The following is a 26,236-nucleotide window of genomic DNA, read 5'->3' as shown; positions in this document are numbered from 1 at the left end:
ATCTGTATCACAGTGAAATCAAACAGACTATTTCAACTATAGATGTATGTAAATAAGTTTGTATACGTATTGTATTAACAAAAATAAGACTTATAGAAGTATCAAGAAAAGTCAAAGTTCTTATTGTATTAACAACAATAAGACTTATAGAAGTATCAAGAAAAGTCAAAGTTCGTATTGTATTGACAACAATAAGACTTATAGAAGTATCAAGAAAAGTCAAAGTTCGTATTGTATTAACAACAATAAGACTTATAGAAGTATCAAGAAAAGTCAAAGTTCGTATTGTATTGACAACAATAAGACTTATAGAAGTATCAAGAAAAGTCAAAGTTCGTATTGTATTAACAACAATAAGACTTATAGAAGTATCAAGAAAAGTCAAAGTTCGTATTGTATTGACAACAATAAGACTTATAGAAGTATCAAAAAAGTCAAAGTTCGTATTGTATTAACAACAATAAGACTTATAGAAGTATCAAGAAAAGTCAAAGTTCGTATTGTATTGACAACAATAAGACTTATAGAAGTGTCAAGAAAAGTCAAAGTTCGTATTGTATTAACAACAATAAGACTTATAGAAGTATCAAGAAAAGTCAAAGTTCGTATTGTATTAACAACAATAAGACTTATCTTTGCAAAGACGTATGTAGAAAAGTTTATCTTTGTATTGTATTAACAACAACAATACTTATTTAACCATAGAAGCATGAATTTAATATACGTATTGTATTAACAACAATAAGATTTATCTTACAAAAGATAAATATGTAGAAAAGTTAATGTCCGTATTGTATTAACAGCAATAAAACGTATTTTACCTTAGAAGTAGATTAAAAAAATAATGTTCGTACTATATTTAAAAAATAACACTTATCTTACCATAGACGTATCAAGAAAAGATAATGTACATATGGTATTCACAACAATAAGACTTATCTTATAATACAAGTATGTAGAAACCTTGACGTTCGTGTTGTATTAACAACAATAACACATAGAGTATGTAGAAAAGTTAATGTATGTATTGTATTCACAACAATAAGACTTATCTTACCATAAAAGTATCAGAAAAATTAATGCACGTATTGTATTAACAACAAAAATTTTTCTTACCACATAATTACGAAGAAAAGTTAACATAGATATTAAATAAAAACACAATAACCCTTATAGAATTATGAAGAAAACTTTATGTGCGTATTGTATTAACAAGAAAACGCATCTTACTATATACGTATTTAGAAAAGTTAATGTTGGTATTATATTAACAACAATGAGAGTTATCATTTTAAAAGTATTTAGTAAAGTTAGCGTATTTTATAAATAAACACAAGAATTTTCTTACCATAGAATTATGAAGAAGTGTTAATGTATATATTTTATTACAATATTAAGACTTACCTTAACGTAGAAGTATGAAGAAAAGTTATGTTACATATTATATTAACAACAATAAGAATTGTTTTAATACAGAAATTTGAAGAAAAGTTAACATTCGTATTATATTAAGAACAACAAAATGTACCTTACCATAGAAGAATGAAGAAAAATTAATATACGTATTGTATTAACAACAATGAAAGTTATCTTACCATAGAAGTATGTAAAAAAGTTAATGTACGTATTGCATTCACATCAAAAGTTATTTTACAATAGAAGTAGGTACAAAAGTTAATGTACGTATTGCATTCACAACAACAAGAGTTATATTACCAAAGATTTATGTAGAAAAGTTAATTTTTATTGTATTAACAACAATTCATCTTATCTTACCATAGAGTATGTAGAAATGTTAATGTTTTGTTGTATTAACAACAATAAGACTTATCTTACTATAAAATGTGAAGAAAAGTTAAAGTACGTATTGTATTAACAACAATAAAACTTACGTTACTATAGAAGTATGTAGAAATCAGTGATGACCAGAAAACCTCCTTATAGAGAAATATATATGTAAAAATGGCTGGTTTGGGTTGAGAAACTTTTATATGTAGAGGAACGAGCAACGTTTCTACCTCCTTCGGTCATCGTCATATTGTATTTAGAACAATACGACTGACCTTACCATACAAGTATGTAGAAAAGTTAATGTTGGTATTGTATTAACAACAATAAGACTTATCATAGAAGTATGAAGAAAAGTTAGTGTCCGTATTGTATTAACAACAATAAAAGAAATATTACTATAGAATAATGTAGAAAAGTTCATGTTGGTATTGTATTAACAACAATAAAAGAAATATTACTATAGAATAATGTAGAAAAGTTCATGTTGGTATTGTATTAACAACAATAAGACTTACCATAGAAGTGTGAAGAAAAGTTAATGTACGTATTGTATTAACAACAATAAAACGTATCTTACCATAGAAGTATATAGAAAAGTTAATGTTGGTATTGTATTAACAACAATAAGACTTATCATAGAAGTATAAAGAAAAGTTAGTGTCCGTATTGTATTAACAACAATAAAAGAAATATTACTATAGAATAATGTAGAAAAGTTCATGTTGGTATTGTATTAACAACAATAAGACTTACTATAGAAGTGTGAAGAAAAGTTAATGTACGTATTGTATTAAGAACAATAAGACTTACCATAGAAGTGTGAAGAAAAGTTAATGTTCGTATTGTATAAACAACAATAAGACTTACCATAGAATTGTGAAGAAAAGTTAATGTTCGTATTGTATTAAGAACAATAAGACTTACCATAGAAGTGTGAAGAAAAGTTAATGTTCGTATTGTATTAACAACAATAAGACTTACCATAGAAGTGTGAAGAAAAGTTAATGTTGGTATTGTATTAAGAACAATGACTTATGTTACCATAGTGTATGTGGAAAAGTTAAGGTTGTCTTGTATTAACAACAGTAAAACTTATCTTACCATAAAAGTATGTAAAAAAGTTAATGTATGTACTGTTTTAACAAGAGTAAGACTTACGTTACCCTAGAAGTATGTTAAGAAGTTAATGTGAGTATTGTATTAATAACAATAACAGTTATTTTACCATTGCATTATCTTAATATGTTAATTAGTTGTCATTAATTCATTAAAATGAATAATTATATTCTACGTAATCCTGCAGCGTTTTCTTCTGTGACTTTACATCGGCGATAAATCAAATTATCTCTACGACGAAAAAAATTAAGATAACTATTAATATTGTAGTTTCAATAGATGTCTTTTCAAATTTAAGTTTTCTTATATCATAACTGGTTTACTGGAGAGTATTGAATTATGGCTTTAGGGAAGAGATTATATTTTTTTAAGCAGAGTGAAATTAATTCGTTTTGTAAGTGTTAACTGAGATGTAGTTTGCTTTTTCTTGAATCTCGTCATTAGATGAGTAGATGAAATGTTTATATAAATGTTTGTATATTTAACGTGAATACAAAACTAGGACAGCTGATATCGAAGGCTTCGCTTCTGGTGTTACTAAACAAGTTTTCTCTGTGACAATACAAATTGAACAGAATTTACATTGAAGGCGGATAGAATGAGAAAACTTCGTGAGAGTGTAGCAGCAGTGTTCCAACGTCACTTGGTACACTTCTAGAGACAAAGTACTCGTCTAGTGTGGCTCTGGTACAGATGTTTATTGTTCAATTACAGAGCTTGCCTCGCCCCATCGCAAACAGCCCTTAAGTAGTTATACACTTTCAAACTGTTTTGCGCCTATCTCATTTGCAGAGGGAATTGGGCTCAAGTTTGACCACACTCTTGCTGGTGGGAGGGGATAACCCATCGAGTGGCAACACGGGCTCTTGCTAGTTTAGTAAGTAATAGATGCTAGCAGTCTCGCGCAGCGCGTGCTGAAATGTACCGGTGATGAACGATCATTGATCGCCGTCCGCGAATCCAGGTGGTTGTTTCTCACGGTAACCTCCTCCTATTCTGTAGCCTAATTACTTTCTCTCTGCATTGGACTGCAGTGATGCATCAGCACTGGACCTAGCCCGTCCCGTTAAAGGTGTAAACGGCTCTCTTCGAGCCCTTAACAGCCATCCAGACAATAGGTTTGCTTTGAACACGCTGCTCCTAAAGGCCCAGCCACGAGATATCATTTAGGATCCTTCTCTGATATTGTCGCTCTACCTGGCAGACGGAGATACGATTCACACGGAGAGTATTGTTACCAGAAGGCGAAATGTTGTTTATAGTGATTGCAGTAAAATCGTGCTGTGCACACAATACCCGTCACATTAATCCAAACGTCAAGCTAATAGTGGTGACCAACAATGTTTTTCATAAGATCCGTGGAATTGCCTCTTCCTTCTATTAGCAATAACCATTTTTTAGACGGTAGTAACAGTAATTGGTTTTTTTTCTCCCCTTTCCAGCTTTAATCTAGAAAACTATCGAAAACAAAGTTAATATGGCCATTACTGTTGAGAAGGATGGAATCGGTTATTTCAATTGTCTCAATTTTTCCGTTTTACTTGTATCTTTCCTATTTTGTATTTAATATATAGTTGATCTATGAGGGTTCTGATTCTTATCACATCACTTTAGATAAGCAATTTCTTCGATCTACACGCAGCTCAAATATTACTTCAATAAAACTTTCGCTTGTAATAAGAAAAAGTATTTAACGCAATCAAAATGACGTAACTTTCCTCGTGTGTTGTTGATATGTGTTATGATTCTTACATTAAAAGAAGTCTTTGAAAAAACAAAACAAAGTAGTTCTTAAAAAGCCCTGCACTAATGGTATACTAAACGTAATGTAACATTCGACTTCCCAAAATATTAAACTCCTCAAATTAATAAGATATATTAAAAACGTGAAAAGCGTAAAAACAATATAACTCCAATGTAAAACAGATATAAACAGAAACAATGAAACTCTTGAGTAAAAGAGATATGAACAGGAACAATGTAACTTCTGTATAAAATAAATGTGAACAGAAACAATGTAACTTCTGGGTAAAACTGACATAAGGAGGTACAAGGTAATTCCTGGGTAAAACAGATGTAAACTGGAACATTATAACTCCTGTGTACAAGAGATGTAAACAGGAACAATGTAACTAGTATGTGAACCAGAAACAATGTAACCCCTGCGCAAAACAGATGTGAAAAGAAACAATGTCACTCCTGCGTGAAACACAGGTAAACAAAAAAGTAACTCCTGCGTAAAACAGATCTAAACAGCAACAATGTAACTCTTGTGCAAAAAAGATTTAAACAGGAACAATGTAACTCCTGTGTAAAACAGAGGTAAATAAAAAATGTAACTCTGGTGTAAAACAGATGAAAACAGAAACAATGTAACTTCTGTGTAAAATTGATATAAACATCAAGAAGGTAATTGCTGTGTAAAATAGATGTAAACAGCAACAGTGTAACTTGTTCCTAAAACAGTGATGTCGAGAAAACCCACTTGTAGAGAAATGTATATGCAAAAACGGCTCGTTTGAGTTGAGAAAATATTTTACATAGAAGAAGGTCGAAACGTTGTTCGCTCTTCTATGTAAAATATTTTCTCAACCCAAACGAGCCGTTTTTGCATATATATGTTCCTAAAACAGATACAAAAATGAAAAATGTAACTACTGTGTAAAACAGATGTAATAAGGAACAATGGAACTCCTGGGTAAAACAGATGTAAACAGAAACAATGTAATTCCTGTGTAAAACAGTTGTAAACAGGAATAACGTAAGTTCTGGGTAAAGCAGGTATTAACGGGAACAATGTAACTTTTGTAAAACAGATACAAACAGAAACAATGAAACTCTTGAGTAAAAGAGATATAAACAGGAACAATGTAACTTATGTTTAAAACAGATGTAAAAAGAATCAATGTAACTTCTAAATAAAACTGACATAAAGAGGTACAAGGTAATTTCTGTGTAAAACAGATGTAAACCGGAACATTATAACTCCTGGGTAAAAGAGATGTAAACAGAAACAATGTAACTAGTATCTAAACAGCAACAATGTAACTAGTATGTGAATAGAAACAATGTAAGTCCTTTGCAAAACAGATGTGAAAAGAAACAATATAACTACTCTGTAAAACAAATGTAAACACTTAGACATGTGGTACATTGTCTAAAAAAGATGTAAACAGGAGCAATGTAACTTGTCTAAAACATGTAAATAGGAACAATCTAACTCATGTGTAACACATGTACAAACAGAAACAAAGTAACTTATGTGTAAAACAAAGATAAACACGAACAATCTAACTCATGTGTAACACATGTACAAACAGAAACAAAGTAACTTATGTGTAAAACAAAGATAAACACGAACAATCTAACTCATGTGTAACACATGTACAAACAGAAACAAAGTAACTTATGTGTAAAACAAAGATAAACAAGAACAATCTAACTCATGTGTAACACATGTACAAACAGAAACAAAGTAACTTATGTGTAAAACAAAGATAAACACGAACAATTTAACTCATGTGATAACAGGTTTAATCAGAAACAGTGTAACTCCTGTGTAAAACAGATGTAAACACGAACATTGTAACTACTCTGTAAAACGGATATAAACAGAAACAATGCAACTTCGGAGTAAAACAGATAAAAACAGAAACAATATAACTCCTGCGTAAAATAGATGTAAACAAGAACAGTGTAACTCCTGCGTAATGTATATGTAAGTAGGAACAATGTAACTATTGTGTAAAACAGATCTAGTAGGAAATAATGAAATTCTTGTGTATAACAGGTAAAACGAAGAACAAGATATCACATTTATAAAACAGATATAAAAAGAACGATCTATCTTGTTTAACACAGTTCTAAACGAAAACAATGAAACAGATGTAAACAGGAACAATTTAACTTCTGTGTAAAACTGACAAAAAGAGGTACAAGGTAATTTCTAAGTAAACCAGATCTAAACAGGAACATTATAACTCCTGTTTAAAACAGATGTAAATAGATACAATGTAACTTGTGTGAAACAGATGTAAATAGAAACAATATAACTTGTGTAAAACAGATGTAAACAGAAACTATCTAACCTGTTCCTAAAATAGGTGTAAAAAGAAACAATGTAACCTGTTTCTAAAATAGATGTAAAAAGAAACAATGTAACCTGTTCCTAAAACAGACATAAAAATGGTATAATGTAACACCTGTGTAAAGCAGATATTAACAGGAACAATGTAACTTTTGTAAAACATATATCAACAGAAACAATGTAATTCCTAGGTGAAACAGATGTAAACAGAAACAATCTAACTTCTGTGCAAAACTGATGTGAACAGACACAATGAACTCTTGAGAAAAACAGATGTAAAGTAACTCCTGTGTAAAAAAAATTAAAACAGAAACAATGTAACTTATATCTGTTTCAGAAACAAGGAACAATGTAACTCTTCTGTAAAACTGATATAAAAATAAATAATTTAACTCCTGTGTAAAACAGATGTAAACAGAAAAATGTAACTCATGTGTAGAACAGATGTAAACAGAAAAGGGTATTTCCTGTGTAAAACTAATGTAAGCAGAAACTATATAACATGTGCTTAAAACAGATGTAAAGAGATAAAAGTAGCTCCTATGTAAAACAGATGTAACAGGAACATTGAAACTCCTGTGTAAAACAGATACAACAGGAACATTGAAATTCTGGTGTAAAACAGTAGTAATCAGAAACAATGTAACTCTTGTGTGAAACAGATGTCAAAAGATACAATACGACTCCTATGTAAAAATAGATGTAAACAAGAACATGGTAACTCTGGTGTAAGACATAAAAAAGGAAAATGTAACTCCTGTGTAAAACAGATGTAAATAGGAACAGTGTAACTTCTGGGTAAAACAGATATAAACAGGAACAAGGTATCACCTGTGTAAAACAGATGTAAAGAACAACAATGTAACTTCTACAAAATAGATCTAAACGGAAACAATGAAACTCTTGTGTAAAACATATATAAACCGGACAATGTAACTCCTGTATAAAACAAATGTAAACGCTAACAGTATAACCTCTGTGTAAAACTGATATAAAGAGGAAGAAGGTAATTCCTGTGTAAAACAGGTAACTCAAGTGTAACTTGAGTGAAATATATGTAAACAGAAACAATATAACTTGTATAAAACAGATGTAAACAGAAACAATAAAAATTGTTCCTAAAACAGATATAATAACAAACTAATTTAAAACCATAATTAAAATCTTTAGAACAGAAAACATTACTAACCTTGAACCACAATTCAAATCACAAAGTGATTATAACACAAAGTGCCATTATAAACCTTGTATCACCATAAAAATTTTTATATCAGAAAGTACTACTAATCTTGATCCACAGTTAAAATCTTTATAACAGAAACTACTGTTAACATTGAATCATCATTAAAATATTTATAACATAAACTACTGTTAACCTTGAATCACAATGAAAATCTTTATAACAGAAGGTGCTATTGTGAACCTTGAACTACCATTAAAATATTCATATCAGAAAGTACTGTTAACATTCAATCATCACTAAAATATTCATATCAGAAAGTACTGTTAACCTTGAATCATCATTAAAATATTCATATCAGAAAGTACTATTAACGTTGAACTACAATTAAAATCTTTATATCAAAAAGTACTGTTAACCTTGAATCATCATTAAAATCTTTATAACAGAAGGTGCTATTGTAAACCTTGAATCACCATTAAAATATTCATATCAGAAAGTACCGTTAACCTTGATACATCATTAAAATATTCATATCAGAAAGTACTGTTGTAAACCTTGAATCACTATTAAAATATTTATATTAGAAAGTACTATGAACCTTGAATCACTATTAAAATCTTTATAACAGCAAGTGCTGTTGTAAACCTTAAATCACTATTAAAATCTTTATAATAGCAAGTACTATTAACCTTGAACTACCATTAATATCTCTATATCAGAAAGTACTGCTAACCTTGAACAACCATTAAAAATATTTGTATCGCTAAGTGCTACAAACCTTCAACCATAATTAAAATCTTTATAACAGGAAGTACTGTTAACCTTGAACCACAATTAAAATGACGAGTGTAGAATGTTCGAAATGTTTATATATCTGCTGTACAAACGTTACGGTTTCCGTATGATATTAGTAAATTATAATAATATTTGTCCATACATTAGCAAGTTCGCATTCGCATGCTGTAATAACGTTTAGGTCCTACTCCTGTTTGCTTTAATTATGTGCTATATAAATAGAGAATTGTCTGTCTAAGTGTATCGAATTCCGATATACAGCTTTTTTCACACCAAGTGAAGGGAAGTCCTTTAGTTACTAACAACACCAGAATGAACGCTGTCATCTCGAGATGTTCAGCATAAGCCGTTGATTTGTGCTTAGTAGTTGAGCGGTTGGGAAAGAGTCGCTCGTGTTTCCTTTTTCAGGGTGTTGACAATTGTGAGTTGTTGCCAGAATGGGCGTGGCTAACTAAGTTTCGACACCTGTAATTAGACCTGTAAATGAAGGAAAACCATTCTCTTACTACAGAAACGAGTTCCAATCAATTCAAAGGAACCGCTAATCGGAGAACATTGGACACTTCTTAGAAATGAGCACTCTCTGTATCACCTCGTGGATTGGCCGAGCGTCACGCTAGGTGTAGCGGGAATCTCAGCCTGAATGAATATGAAGTGAGTTTTGGACTTTCACAGATATCGTTCGCACACCTGTTACCATGATACAAATTTGTCTTCCTGCATGAGGTGAAACCGCTACATCACTTTGTTGGTAAGTGTTGGCGCTAGAATGCAATATAAACTCGTAATCAGTACATGTAAATTCTAAACAAAAAGTACTTACATGAATATAACTAAATAAACATTATAAGGAAAATTTTTTGCACGATAAATTACAAGATTAAACCTGAGTGGTATCTCGACGGCTCTGTAAGTGAGAAAAATATTCAAAATCATGTAACTGTTAAGAATAATGTACATATTTTATGGCCACATGTCTTTTCTGGCTAATTCTGTTTCAGTGTGGTTACTTAAAGCCTTACAGATCTTCAGTTACTGAGCGTTTCTAAAAAGATAACATTTAGTTATTTTCGTCAATAGCTGCTGAAAATACGACATAATTTGTTAATACATTGATAGCTTCTCTTCAGTGATTGTTTGAGGACGTAACTAACTGTGGGAAAATTCATCATTTTTCTTCAATGACTGAAGAAATGATGACTTGTTGGTGCTTTCATTACTTTCCACACAATTGATATAACTGGATACCAGGAATAAGGTACATTTTGATAAGCTTGTAAAATAATAACAATACTGGACAGAATTATATCTTGTGGGTTACCTTTAAAAAAATCCAATGAAACTGTGGGCATTTTTAATTATAGACCTTATCGGTAAATGTCCTTAAAATGTTGACTGTATCAAGAGCTGTAGATTTTACTGTTAATTGTGCTGGTTATATATTCACTATACAATAAATTTTATTGTTAATTTTGCTGGTTATATATTCACTATACAATAAATTTTATTGTTAATTTTGCTGGTTATATATTCACTATATAAGGAAATTTTATTGTATTGGTTATAAGTTAACTTCATAAAGGAGTTTTATTGTTAATTCTGCTAGTTATATGTTAACTGTATAAGCAGTTTTATTTTTAATTGTGCTAGTTATTTATCAACTGTATAAATAGTTTTATTGTTAATTGTGCTAGTTATTTATTAACTATATAAGGAGTTTTATTGTTAATTGTGTTTGTCATATGTTAACTGTATAAGCAGTTTTATTGTTAATTGTGCTGGTTACAAGTTAACTATATAACGAATTTTATTGTTAGTTGTGCTGGTTACACGTTAACTCTGTAGTGAGTTGCATGTTACCTTCAGTTGTGGTTATTCTTAAGAGAATCGACTGGGTTTAGAAGTGAGTGAAAGTGTAGTAATATACAAAACTTTGAATATTTGAACTTAACGTTTTTAGAGCATACATTCGTCGCATACAATTTGTTTGTTTTTGCACTCCAATCTTTCCATAACGTAATGTATAATAGAGGATCGCTGTATGAATTGTCTTTTGTTGTAATAAACAAGCGTCAACCACTATCTGTTCCACTTAATCTATTGTTTTGTCCAATCAACTACAAACCCACATTGATAGAAACCAATAATGAAATTATTTCCAGTCCCCGTTTAGAAACACATTTTTGTTTAAACATCTTACAGAAAGTTACTGTTGCCAACTGACACGAGTTTATGCATTATGTACTATACAGGTTACTGTTACCAACTGACACATGTACATACATCGTGTACCTTACAGAAGGTTACTGTTACCAACTGACACATGTACATACATCATGTACGTCACTAAAGGTTACTGTTACCAACTGACACATGTACATACATCATGTACCTCACTAATGGTTACTGTTACCAACTGACACATGTACATACATCATGTACCTCACTAAAGGTTATTGTTACCATCTGACACATGTACATACATCATGTACCTCACTAAAGGTTACTGTTACCAACTGACACATGTACATACATCATGTACCTCACCAATGGTTACTGTTACCAACTGACACATGTACATACATCATGTACCTCAGTAAAGGTTATTGTTACCATCTGACACATGTACATACATCATGTACCTCACTAAAGGTTACTGTTACCAACTGACACATGTACATACATCATGTACCTCACTAATGGTTACTGTTACCAACTGACACATGTACATACATCATGTACCTCACTAAAGGTTATTGTTACCATCTGACACATGTACATACATCATGTACCTCACTAAAGGTTACTGTTACCAACTGACACATGTACATACATCATGTACCTCACTAAAGGTTACTGTTACCAACTGACACATGTACATACATCGTCTACCTTACAGAAGGTTACTGTTACCAACTGACACATGTACATACATCATGTACCTTACTAAAGGTTATTGTTACCATCTGACACATGTACATACATCATGTACCTCACTAAAGGTTACTGTTACCAACTGACACATGTACATACATCATGTACCTTACTAAAGGTTATTGTTACCAATTGACACATGTACATACATCATGTACCTTACTAAAGGTTATTTTTATCAACTGACACATGTACATACATCATGTACCTTACTAAAGGTTATTTTTACCATCTGACACATGTACATACATCATGTACCTTACAGAAGGTTACTGTTACCAACTGACACATGTACATACATCATGTACCTTACCAAAGGTTATTGTTACCATCTGACACATGTACATACATCATGTACCTTACTAAAGGTTATTGTTACCAACTGACACATGTATATACATCATGTACCTCACTAAAGGTTATTGTTACCAACTGACACATGTACATACATCATGTACCTTATTAAAGGTTATTTTTACCAACTGACACATGTACATACATCATGTACCTCACTAAAGGTTATTGTTACCAACTGACACATGTACATACATCATGTACCTTACTAAAGGTTATTTTTACCAACTGACACATGTACATAGATCATGTACCTTACTAAAGGTTATTTTTACCAACTGACACATGTACATACATCATGTACCTTACTAAAGGTTATTGTTACCATCGGACACATGTACATACATCATGTATCCTACTAAAAGTTATTATTACCAACTGACACATGTAGCTTCTGCTAGTACAGCTGTAAGTCTACGGGTTTACAACGCTAAAATCAGGGGTTCGATTTCCCTCGGTGGGCTCAGCAGATAGGACGTTGTGGCTTTGCTATACAAAAACTCACACACTCTGTCACATGTATATACATCATGTACCATACTAAAGGTTACTGTTACCAAATGATACAAACATATGCTTTATGTAAATTACAAGAGGTTAGTTTTGCCAACTGATAACATTAAAACAGTTCTATATGTAAAACATTATAAAAATATATTCTCATGATTACAATTTATTATATTTAGAAGATTGATGGCGTCCAACGTTGAAGATGTCATCAATTTCTCCATAGATACTATCCTGGGGTCTGTGAAGAAGCACAGAAGCAACGACCCGTCGCTCTGTATAAGTGACACGTCAGTACAACAGAAGCCCTACCCTGTGCTTCCCAGCTGTCTTCGACCGACTCCCATTACTTTGTCAACTCTTTATCATCCAGGGATAGTGTCGTCACAGACACAGCTCCACGTCGGATATATTTCCAACTATTTGGGACTTTCAGTTGACGGCGCGTTCTCTCCTTCATCCATTCCTTCAAGTGTTGGATTAGAATCTGATATGGCCGGACACTACGGAAACTCTGCCTTGAGCCAAACCTCTGGGCTTGGCTACTGGTTAGGCAGATCTCCATTTCTGACGTTATCAGGTAAGACTGTAGTAAAGAATTCTTCATTTTCTCGAAGTTAGTCTTAACATGGTCCAATTTTCTAGAGTGAGTATGTTGCTGTATTAATTTAAAGCCTCCAAATCATAAACCAAAAACTAGCTCTGATTTTAAGCGATGATCTTTCATAATTATGTTTTAAATCTACTCGTATAAATATGTACAGAAGGAACCTAAAAATGTATATATGTATGTGTGAATAAGTATGTATGTTTTAAGTTTCAAAATACATGTTATTATGCGTGCCATATGATTCTATATTTAACGTACAATTCGGCCTGCAACATGTGATTCAACATGCAACTTTTTGTTTTACATGATTCATTAGTTAACCTACAGTTGCGATTGTGTTTCTACATGTAACGCTAATTGTCAGGCAGTCGACGTGATGAAACAGGACTTGGCCTTTATAAAATTTCTTGATAGATTAAAAATAATTAGAGGGCGCTAATCACGGATATCCCATTTGTCAGATTTGAGCATGTTTAGATATTCAAGATCTCGACTTTTACATAATCCAGAATAGTGGCGTATTCATCTAGGTTTACAAAGTCTAAAAGTTCAAATGTGAAACCAAAAAGCTTATTTTTTTTAAATAATTCAAAAATTAAGATAGCTTCCAGATATATAGACAACTCTTTGTGTTCAATTGTACATACCATTGAGAAATCATCTGATATAGGTGTTCAGGTCTATATAATTCATTTCTAAATGTATCCTTATGAAATGTAGAATATTAAAGATGGCGGCCATATAACCACTTAAAGTAAGAACATTCCGTGTAGTAGTGGTAGAGGGCTCTTTGCACCTAGGTTTTAGCCATATAATAATCCAAATACACATGAATTAGAATATCAATTAATTTTCATCATTTGAAAGTAAATGTGACCCTCTGTTTATGACCACCATCATATGAGAATGTACCCTCGTGGACTGTACACTGTCCTGGAAACAACGTAATCTTATATTACTTAAACAAATCAATTATAACCGTTACATTGTGTCGCCCCCCGCTAGTACAGCGGTAAGTCTACGGATTCGCAACGCTAAAATCAGGGGTTTGATTCCCCTCGGTGGGCTCAACAGATAGCCCGATGTGGTTTTGCTATAAGACACAAACACATATACAATGTGTCATTTGTGAAATAATTATAACCGTTACATTGTTATCTGTGGCATAAGCATAATTATTATATTGTTGTTTGTAATATAAGTGTAACCATTACATTGTGTTTTATATATAGAAGTAACGTAGATCTGGTCATTATGCAAATTATACGACAAAAATAGTTCATCAACTAAACTAACCATCAGACCTCATTTTATAATGGGTACTCTACCTGTTTACTGTTATCTTTTTAGAATCTACCTGTTTACTGTTATCATTTTATAATCTACTTGTTTACTGTTATCATTTTATAATCTACCTGTTTACTGTTATATTTTTGTAATGGGTACTCTACCTGTTTACTGTTATCATTTTATAATCTACCTGTTTACTGTTATCATTTTATAATCTACCTGTTTACTGTTATCATTTCATACTCTACCTGTTTACTGTTATCATTTTATAATCTAACTGTTTAGTGTTAACATTTTATAATGGGTTCTTTACCTGTTTATTGTTATCATTTTATAATGGGTACTCTACCTGTTTACTGTTATCATTTTATAATGGGTACTCTACCTGTTTACCATTATCATTTTATACTCTACCTGTTTACTATTATCATTTTATAATGGGTACTCTACCTGTTTACTGTTATCATTTTATAATGGGTACTCTACCTGTTTACTGTTATCATTTTATAATGGGTACTCTACCTGTTTACCATTATCATTTTATACTCTACCTGTTTACTATTATCTTTTTATAATGGGTACTCTACCTGTTTACTATTATCATTTCATAATGGGTGCTCTACCTGTTTACTGTTATCATTTTATAATGGGTACTTTACCTGTTTACTGTTATCATTTTATACTCTACCTGTTTACTGTTATATTTTTATAATGGGTACTCTACCTGTTTACTGTTATCACTTTATAATGGGTACTCTACCTGTTTACTGTTATCATTTTATAATGGGTACTCTACCTGTTTACTGTTATCTTTTTATAATAAGTACTCTACCTGTTTACTGTTATCACTTTATAATGGGTACTCTACCTGTTTACTGTTATCACTTTATAATGGGTACTCTACCTGTTTACTGTTATCATTTTATACTCTACCTGTTTACTGTTATCACTTTATAATGGGTACTCTACCTGTTAACTGTTATCATTTTATACTCTACCTGTTTACTGTTATCACTTTATAATGGGTACTCTACCTGTTTACTGTTATCATTTTATACTCTACCTGTTTACTGTTATCTTTTTATAATGGGTACTCTACCTGTTTACTGTTATCATTTTATAATGGGTACTCTACCTGTTTACTGTTATCTTTTTTATAATGGGTACTCTACCTGTTTACTATTATCATTTTATAATGGGTACTCTACTTGTTTACTGTTATCATTTTATAATGGGTACTTTACCTGTTTACTGTTATCATTTTATAATGGGTACTCTACCTGTTTACTGTTATCATTTTATAATGGGTACTCTACCTGTTTACCATTATCATTTTATACTCTACCTGTTTACTGTTATCTTTTTATAATTGGTACTCTACCTGTTTACTGTTATCATTTTATAATGGGTACTCCACCTGTTTACTATTATCATTTTATAATGGGTACTCTACCTGTTTACTGTTATCTTTTTATAATGGGTACTCTACCTGTTTACTGTTATCTTTTTATAATGGGTACTCTACCTGTTTACTGTTATCATTTTATACTCTACCTGTTTACTGTTATCATTTTATAATGGGTACTCTACCTGTTTACTGTTATCATTTTATACTCTACCTGTTTACTGTTATCACTTTATAATGGGTATTACTCTACCTGTTTACTGTTATCATTTTATACTCTACCTGTTTACTGTTATCTTTTATAATGGGTACTTTACCTGTTTACTGTTATCATTTTATAATGGGTACTCTACCTGTTTACTGTTATCTTTTTTATAATGGGTACTCTACCTGTTTACTATTATCATTTTATAATGGGTACTCTACTTGTTTACTGTTATCATTTTATAATGGGTACTTTACCTGTTTACTGTTATCATTTTATAATGGGTACTCTACCTGTTTACTGTTATCATTTTATAATGGGTACTCTACCTGTTTACCATTATCATTTTATACTCTACCTGTTTACTGTTATCTTTTTATAATTGGTACTCTACCTGTTTACTGTTATCATTTTATAATGGGTACTCCACCTGTTTACTATTATCATTTTATAATGGGTACTCTACCTGTTTACTGTTATCTTTTTATAATGGGTACTCTACCTGTTTACTGTTATCTTTTTATAATGGGTACTCTACCTGTTTACTGTTATCACTTTATAATGGGTACTCTACCTGTTTACTGTTATCATTTTAGAATCTACCTGTTTACTGTTATCATTTTAGAATCTACCTGTTTACTGTTATCATTTTATAATAAACCTGTTTACTGTTATCATTTTATAATGGGTACTCTACCTGTTTACTGTTATCTTTTTATAATGGGTACTCTACCTGTTTACTGTTATCTTTTTATAATGGGTACTCTACCTGTTTACTGTTATCTTTTTATAATGGGTACTCTACCTGTTTACTGTTATCGTTTTCTAAGATCTTAAAGTAATTAGAATGGAAGACTACGTTACCCTCACCAAAGACATTCTTGTCTTAATTGTATGCATGAACTACTTATATGGTAATCATTAGGTTTCGATACCCGTGATGAGCAGAGAGTATATAGCCCATTCTCTAGCTATATGTATACGCTGTGTTCATTATACTCGAAAGTATTAGCTTAAACGATGTATAAACGTTACACTGACTAAAACTATATATGAAGTAAGTGTTGTTATAACACAACCATGAATAGTTATCACCTAAATACTATAATCAGAAAAGTAGATACCAGCTACGAAATAAAACATAAGGTAGGGAAACAAAGTCACCGTAACATATGCATTTTATAATATTAAAATGTGATAATTACATGTTGCAGTCACTTGAATGGAATATTCAATTACAAAAAAAAAAAAAAAGGTGTTCACTACACAATATCAAGTAACAATAAACGAAACATAACATAAGTGATGACACAACATATGTAAAGATATACTTTTAAAAGAGAATACACTTCAGGTTACGCTTAACAACAACCAAGAGCGAATGCACTACAGTTTAGAATCAACTATAATTAAGAGTGAATAAACTACAGTTTAGAATCAACTATAATTAAGAGTGAATAAACTACAGTTTAGGATCAACTATAACTAAGAGTGAATAAACTACAGTTTAGGATCAACTATAACTAAGAGTGAATAAACTACAGTTTAGGATCAACAATAACTAAGAGTGAATAAACTAAAGTTTAGGATCAACTATAACTAAGAGTAAATAAACTAAGTTTAGAATCAACTATAACTAAGAGCGAATACACTACAGTTCAGAATCAACTATAATTAAGATCAAAGGTAAAATAGTATATATTTAATTAGAATCAAGAGAACAATTGTGAATATTTTACTTATTACATTACTGAATACATATTTGAAATTTACTGTTCTAAAGGTAATAAAGAATCCTTGAAATAAAACAATTACCTTTATTAAAGTGTTGGTAAAGAAGATATTGAAACATGTTTTTTAGAAGCTGATTGAGTTAAAACTTGAAAAGAAACCGATTAATTGCTCGATTAACACCTATAAAACTCACAAAAAATGTCATGAGTTGTAGTACGCCATGTTGGTGTTATTCTAATAGTCTGAAAATCAAATATAAAACGTTAAACTTAACAATCAAATACAATTTTCAATAGTAATTATTGGCAACCGGACAGTTTCGTAGTTTCCGCAATTCTTTAATCAATCGTAAAAGGAAAGGTATTAATTATTTTGATTAACTTATCGTCCTTACGCCCCCTGTGTTAATTCCATCAAACACAAGCCCATTATATTTTAGTGATGTGCGTCTTCAATACAAGCTCAGCCATAAACAGGAGATCCACATGTATTTTCTGGTAACAACGCATGCAATACCGCGATAAAAACCACGTATTGATAAATAAAACGAATGAAAGAAGAAAATATTTTTAATCACAGTAAAACCAGACTGTTTCTACGACACTCCTCCCATATAAATGAATTTTCTTCTCTTAGTTGAATGTTCGCTGGTTGCATGTTTAATTATAAACCAAATTCGAACATAAGATATTTCATCAGTCCTATCAAGGCGTGTTGATAGTGCTTGGAAAAACAGACTCCACTATATAAACCTTTGGTTTCAAGCATTCATTTTAAATAGCAAAATTATTAATTTTATTCTCAAAAGAGATACAACAAACATTAAAATGAGCCATGAATCAGTTTTTCTCACCTTTTACAGATGGATACATTAACGACACGAAACGACAAGATGTACCTGAACATACAACGTTCTATATATATTGAATTCTACGATTAATCTGAGCTAACTTTATATTTTTAAATACAGGTTAAACTGTAGAATATGTATCTATAACAAGGTATTGAAAGAATGTTTACTTATTAAAAGATAAGTCGACTCTCTTTCTTAATTAAACGTTGAAACTTTCAAAGACTTCAAACCCCTAGAAGTATTGTAAAAATGAAAACCCCGAATAAATAAATGTCAACACAATTAGGTTTAATTATGTTTCTCTAGTTTCGTAAAACACATTCTGAAACCAAGTGTTTTTTGAAGTGTTTTCACAACACAGAAAACTTCTGTTATATTAAGTTTTTAGCAAAAAGACTAGCGATGGTGAAAACATAAACAGCTAAGACACAATGTTTTTTTTTTCATGATAACTGCCATATAAGATACTAATTAATATGTGGGCCTGGCATGGCCTAGCGCGTTAAGGCGTGCGCTTCGTAATCTGAGGGTCGCGGGTTCGCGCCCGAGTCGCGCCAAACATGCTCGCCCTCCCAGCCGTGGGGACGTTATAATGTTACGGTCAATCCCACTATTCGTTGGTAAAAGAATAGCTCAAGAGTTGGCGGTGGGTGGTGATGACTAGCTGCCTTCCCTCTATCTTACACTGCTAAATTAGGGACGGCTAACACAGATAGCCCTCGAGTAGCTTTGTGCGAAATTCCAAACAACAATTAATATGTATAAGATGCTATTTCAATATTATACGTATAAGGAAATGAATCTTAGTTTCCAAAAACAACGTTAAATTTATTGTAATTGGAAAGCAAGAAACCCAATCATCAGAGCTGAGAATACAATTTACATCACATTACATTAAAATAAGGACATTACTTCTAGTCAAGTCGGAAACCACAGATATCTTAACTTCTTTCAGTGACTATTTCTTAATTGTAAAGTTATGAATAACCTGCGTGTAGGAATGTGTTTAAAGACTGTTATGTGTGGTCTGTTTGTTAAAGATAAAATTATTATTAACCTGGGTTTAAGAAAGAGCTTATAAATTGTTAGTTGTTGACTATCTGTTAAAGTTATTAATAACCTTAATTTAAAAAAGGACTTAAAGTTTATTAATTGTTGATTGTTTGTTAATGGTAAAGTTATTAATAACCTTAATTTAAAAAAGGACTTAAAGTTTATTAGTTGTTGACTATCTGTTAATGTTAAAGTTATTAATAACCTTAATTTAAAAAAGGACTTAAAGTTTATTAGTTGTTGGTTGGTTGTTAATGTTAAAGCTATTAATAACCTTGGTCTTAGAAACAACTTGAAGTTTTGGGTTGTTGAATGTCTATTCATGGTAAAGTTATTAATATCCTTGGTGTAGGAAAGGTCTTAAAGTTTGTTGGTTGTTGGCTGTTTCTTAATGGTAATGTTATTGATAAGTTTAAAATAAGAAAGATCTTAAAGTTTGTTGGTTGTTGGCTGTTTCTAAAAGGTAATGTTATTGATAAGTTTAAAATAAGAAAGTAGTTAAAGTTTGTTGGTTGTTGGCTGTTTCTTAATGGTACTGTTATTGACAAGTTTCAAATAAGAAAGTACTTAAAGTTTCTTGGTTGTTGGCTGTTTCTTAATGGTAATGTTATTGATAAGTTTAAAATAAGAAAGATCTTAAAGTTTGTTGGTTGTTGGTTGTTTCTTAATGGTAATGCTATTGATAAGTTTAAAATAAGAAAGATCTTAGTTTATTGGTTGTTGGCTGTTTCTTAAAGGTAATGTTATTGATAAGTTTAAAATAAGAAAGTACTTAAAGTTTGTTGGTTGTTGGCTGTTTCTTAACGGTAATGTTATTGATAAGTTTAAAATAAGAAAGATCTTAAAGTTTGTTGGTTGTTGGCTATTTCTTAAAGGTAATGTTATATATAAGTTTAAAATAAGAAAGATCTTAAAATTTGTTGGTTGTTGGCTGTTTCTTAATGGTAATGTTATTGATAAGTTTAAAATAAGAAAGATCTTAAAGTTTGTTGGTTGTTGGCTGTTTCTTAATGGTAATGTTATTGATAAGTTTAAAATAAGAAAGATCTTAAAGTTTGTTGGTTGTTGGCTGTTTCTTAATGGTAATGTTATTGATAAATTTAAAATAAGAAAGATCTTAAAGTTTGTTGGTTGTTGGCTGTTTCTTAATGGTAATGATATTGATAAGTTTCAAATAAGAAAGTACTTAAAGTTTGTTGGTTGTTGGCTGTTTCTTAATGGTAATGTTATTGATAAGTTTAAAATAAGAAAGATCTTAAAGTTTGTTGGTTGTTGGCTGTTTCTTAATGGTAATGTTATTGATAAGTTTAAAATAAGAAAGATCTTAAAGTTTGTTGGTTGTTGGCTGTTTCTTAATGGTAATGTTATTGATAAGTTTCAAATAAGAAAGTACTTAAAGTTTGTTGGTTGTTGGCTGTTTCTTAATGGTAATGTTATTGATAAGTTTAAAATAAGAAAGATCTTAAAGTTTGTTGGTTGTTGGCTGTTTCTTAACGGTAATGTTATTGATAAGTTTAAAATAAGAAAGATCTTAAAGTTTGTTGGTTGTTGGCTGTTTCTTAATGGTAATGTTATTGATAAGTTTAAAATAAGAAAGATCTTAAAGTTTGTTGGTTGTTGGCTGTTTCTTAATGGTAATGTTATTGATAAGTTTCAAATAAGAAAGTACTTAAAGTTTGTTGGTTGTTGGCTGTTTCTTAAAGGTAATGTTATTGATAAGTTTCAAATAGGAAAGTAGTTAAAGTTTGTTGGTTGTTGGCTGTTTTTTAAAGGTAATGTTATATATAAGTTTAAAATAAGAAAGATCTTAAAATTTGTTGGTTGTTGGCTGTTTCTTAATGGTAATGTTATTGATAAGTTTAAAATAAGAAAGATCTTAAAGTTTGTTGGTTGTTGGCTGTTTCTTAATGGTAATGTTATTGATAAGTTTAAAATAAGAAAGATCTTAAAGTTTGTTGGTTGTTGGCTGTTTCTTAATGGTACTGTTATTGACAAGTTTCAAATAAGAAAGTATTTAAAGTTTGTTGGTTGTTGGCTGTTTCTTAAAGGTAATGTTATTGATAAGTTTCAAATAAGAAAGTAGTTAAAGTTTGTTGGTTGTTGGCTGTTTCTTAAAGGTAATGTTATATATAAGTTTAAAATAAGAAAGATCTTAAAGTTTGTTGGTTGTTGGTTGTTTCTTAATGGTAATGTTATTGATAAGTTTAAAATAAGAAAGTAGTTAAAGTTTGTTGGTTGTTGGCTGTTTCTTAATGGTAATGTTATTGATAAGTTTAAAATAAGAAAGATCTTAAAGTTTGTTGGTTGTTGGCTGTTTCTTAATGGTAATGTTATATATAAGTTTCAAATAAGAAAGTACTTAAAGTTTGTTGGTTGTTGGCTGTTTCTTAAAGGTAATGTTATTGATAAGTTTCAAATAAGAAAGTAGTTAAAGTTTGTTGGTTGTTGGCTGTTTCTTAAATGTAATGTTATATATAAGTTTAAAATAAGAAAGATCTTAAAGTTTGTTGGTTGTTGGCTGTTTCTTAATGGTAATGTTATTGATAAGTTTAAAATAAGAAAGATCTTAAAGTTTGTTGGTTGTTGGCTGTTTCTTAATGGTAATGTTATTGATAAGTTTAAAATAAGAAAGATCTTAAAGTTTGTTGGTTGTTGGCTGTTTCTTAATGGTACTGTTATTGACAAGTTTCAAATAAGAAAGTACTTAAAGTTTCTTGGTTGTTGGCTGTTTCTTAATGGTAATGTTATTGATAAGTTTAAAATAAGAAAGATCTTAAAGTTTGTTGGTTGTTTCTTAATGGTAATGCTATTGATAAGTTTAAAATAAGAAAGATCTTAGTTTGTTGGTTGTTGGCTGTTTCTTAAAGGTAATGTTATTGATAAGTTTAAAATAAGAAAGTACTTAAAGTTTGTTGGTTGTTGGCTGTTTCTTAATGGTAATGTTATTGATAAGTTTAAAATAAGAAAGATCTTAAAGTTTGTTGGTTGTTGGATGTTTCTTAAAGGTAATGTTATTGATAAGTTTGAAATAAGAAAGTAGTTAAAGTTTGTTGGTTGTTGGCTGTTTCTTAATGGTAATGTTATTGATAAGTTTAAAATAAGAAAGATCTTAAAGTTTGTTGGTTGTTGGCTGTTTCTTAATGGTAATGTTATTGATAAGTTTAAAATAAGAAAGATCTTAAAGTTTGTTGGTTGTTGGCTGTTTCTTAATGGTAATGTTATTGATAAGTTTTAAATAAGAAAGTACTTAAAGTTTGTTGGTTGTTGGCTGTTTCTTAATGGTAATGTTATTGATAAGTTTAAAATAAGAAAGATCTTAAAGTTTGTTGGTTGTTGGCTGTTTCTTAATGGTAATGTTATTGATAAGTTTCAAATAAGAAAGTAGTTAAAGTTTGTTGGTTGTTGGCTGTTTTTTAATGGTAATGTTATTGATAAGTTTAAAATAAGAAAGATCTTAAAGTTTGTTGGTTGTTGTCTGTTTCTTAATGGTAATGTTATTGATAAGTTTCAAATAAGAAAGTACTTAAAGTTTGTTGGTTGTTGGCTGTTTCTTAAAGGTAATGTTATTGATAAGTTTCAAATAAGAAAGTAGTTAAAGTTTGTTGGTTGTTGGCTTTTTCTTAATGGTAATGTTATTGATAAGTTTCAAATAAGAAAGTACTTAAAGTTTGTTGGTTGTTGGCTGTTTCTTAAAGGTAATGTTATTGATAAGTTTCAAATAGGAAAGTAGTTAAAGTTTGTTGGTTGTTGGCTGTTTTTTAAAGGTAATGTTATATATAAGTTTAAAATAAGAAAGATCTTAAAATTTGTTGGTTGTTGGCTGTTTCTTAATGGTAATGTTATTGATAAGTTTAAAATAAGAAAGATCTTAAAGTTTGTTGGTTGTTGGCTGTTTCTTAATGGTAATGTTATTGATAAGTTTGAAATAAGAAAGATCTTAAAGTTTGTTGGTTTTTGGCTGTTTCTTAAAGGTAATGTTATTGATAAATTTAAAATAAGAAAGATCTTAAAGTTTGTTGGCTGTTTCTTAATGGTAATGTTATTGGTAAGTTTAAAATAAGAAAGTACTTAAAGTTTGTTGGTTGTTGGCTGTTTCTTAAAGGTAATGTTATATATAAGTTTAAAATAAGAAAGATCTTAAAGTTTGTTGGTTCCTGAATGTCTGTTAATGTTAAAGTTATTAATAACCTTGGTGAAGGAAAGTATTTAAAGATTGTCAGGTCTTGATTGTATGTTAACGGTATGGTTATTAATAACCATTGTGAAGGAAAGACTTTAAAGTGTCTTTGATGGTGATTATCTGTTATTATTAAAGTTATTAATAACGTTGTACTAAGAAAGGACTTGTTGACTGTCTTTTCATGGGAAGTTATAAATAACCCAGGTTTAGGAAAGTGTTTAAAGACTGTTACGTCTTGTTTATCTTAATGATAAAGTTATTCATAAATTTGCAGTAAGACAGTTCTTAAAGTTTGTTGGTTGTTGAATATCTGTTAATGGTAAAGTTATCACTAATATTGATGTAAGAAAGGTTTTAAAGATTATTGGTTGTTGAAACTTTGCAAATGGTAAGGTTATTAATAACCTTGGTATAAGAAAGTGTTTAATTTTGTTTGGTTGTTGATTATCTGTTATCGGTAAATCATTAATAATGTTGGTCTGAGAAAGGACTTAAAGTTTCTTGGTTGTTGACTGTCTGTTAATGGAAAAATTATTAATAACCTTCGTGTAGTGAATTGTTTAAAGTTATTGTTTTGTTGTTGATTGTTTGTTAATGGCCATGTTATTAATAACCTTGGTTAGTGAATTGTTTAAAGTAATTGTTTTATTGTTGATTGTCTGTTAACGGAAAAATTATTAATAACCTTCGTGTAGTGAATTGTTTAAAGTTATTGTTTTGTTGTTGATTGTATGTTAATGGCTATGTTATTAATAACCTTCGTGTAGTGAATTGTTTAAAGTGTCTTGGTTGTTGATTGTCTGTTAATGGCCATGTTATTAATAACCTGGTTAGTGAATTGTTTAAAGTTTCTTGGTTGTTGATTGTCTGTTAATGGCCATGTTATTAATAACCTTGGTTTGTGAATTGTTTAAAGTTTCTTGGTTGTTGATTGTTTGTTAATGGCCATGTTATTAATAACCTTGGTTTGTGAATTGTTTAAAGTTTCTTGGTTGTTGATTGTCTGTTAATGGCCATGTTATTAATAACCTTGGTTTGTGAATTGTTTAAAGTTTCTTGGTTGTTGATTGTCTATTAATGGCCATGTTATTAATAACCTTGGTTAGTGAATTGTTTAAAGTTTCTTGGTTGTTGATTGTTTGTTAATGGCCATGTTATTAATAACCTTGGTTAGTGAATTGTTTAAAGTTTCTTGGTTGTTGATTGTTTGTTAATGGCCATGTTATTAATAACCTTGGTTAGTGAATTGTTTAAAGTTTCTTGGTTGTTGATTGTTTGTTAATGGCCATGTTATTAAAGTTATTAATAATCTTAGTGTAGGAAAGTGTTTGAAGTTTGTTGGTTGTATGTTAATGGGAAAATTATTAAACACCGTGGTGTAGGAAAGTGTTTAAGGACTATTAGGTGTTGACTGTCTGTTGGTGTTAATATATGATAAAATACCAATACAGAACATCTACAACTGTTTCGTCATTAAATATAAATGTTTTGCTTTAGATCATTTTGCATTCTTTGTTGTACATGTCATTTCGTAAAAGCGTACTGAGATTCTCGCTTGTAATTACTTCGGTGGGAAATACGTCTATGCACATGCGCTTTAGTGTGTGTGTTTGCCTACAGTCAGTGTAAACCCTTTCTATGCTGTGCCCACCAAAGGAATCTAAATCCGATGTTTAGCGATAGAAGCCATCAGACTTCCGGTGTACGACTAGTTATATGAAAATTCTGAATACAAGTTACTCTTGCGGAGCGCCATCTGTGTTTACTAATAACAGTAATAACTACTTATAAAAATGTAAGTTAAGTAGAAATAACTGTATCAAACCCTTTATGGATAAAATATGTACACAAGCCTACTAAAGTGGTTGACAGACGTTAATTAATAAAACTGTGTGGATAATTTGAAGGTATATTCTATAAATTTTAACGTATGAAAGATTTTTTCAGTAGAATGAATTCAAAATTATAGAAATATAATTTATTGACCTGTTATAAATAATTGTGTGAATAATAATAGACATTAAAGTACAGTGGTTTCGTTCACAAATTATTAAAATTACATCTTTCAATATGGCTGCTGTTTATTCTTACTTCCTATTACATGGAATTACTGCCTCTATTGCTGAAATTACTAACCTT

At 30.4% G+C, this 26,236-nt stretch overlaps 1 protein-coding gene across 1 annotated transcript in view; it reads left to right on the top strand.

The window, feature by feature from the left end:
• Positions 1–12,953: 12,953 nt before the first annotated feature.
• LOC143242314 (uncharacterized) overlaps positions 12,954–26,236 on the top strand; it is a 34,007-nt gene continuing 20,724 nt past the window's right edge. The window contains exon 1 of the mRNA XM_076485675.1: positions 12,954–13,347. Within this exon, the coding sequence (XP_076341790.1) occupies positions 12,954–13,347 (394 nt within the window). The remainder of the gene's footprint in view (positions 13,348–26,236) is intronic.

Source organism: Tachypleus tridentatus, unplaced genomic scaffold (genome assembly GCF_004210375.1).
Source record: "Tachypleus tridentatus isolate NWPU-2018 unplaced genomic scaffold, ASM421037v1 Hic_cluster_2, whole genome shotgun sequence".
NCBI lineage: Eukaryota > Metazoa > Arthropoda > Merostomata > Xiphosura > Limulidae > Tachypleus > Tachypleus tridentatus.
The sequence above is the reverse complement of the archived record's forward strand: the minus strand, read 5'-3'. Positions and strand labels throughout refer to the sequence as shown.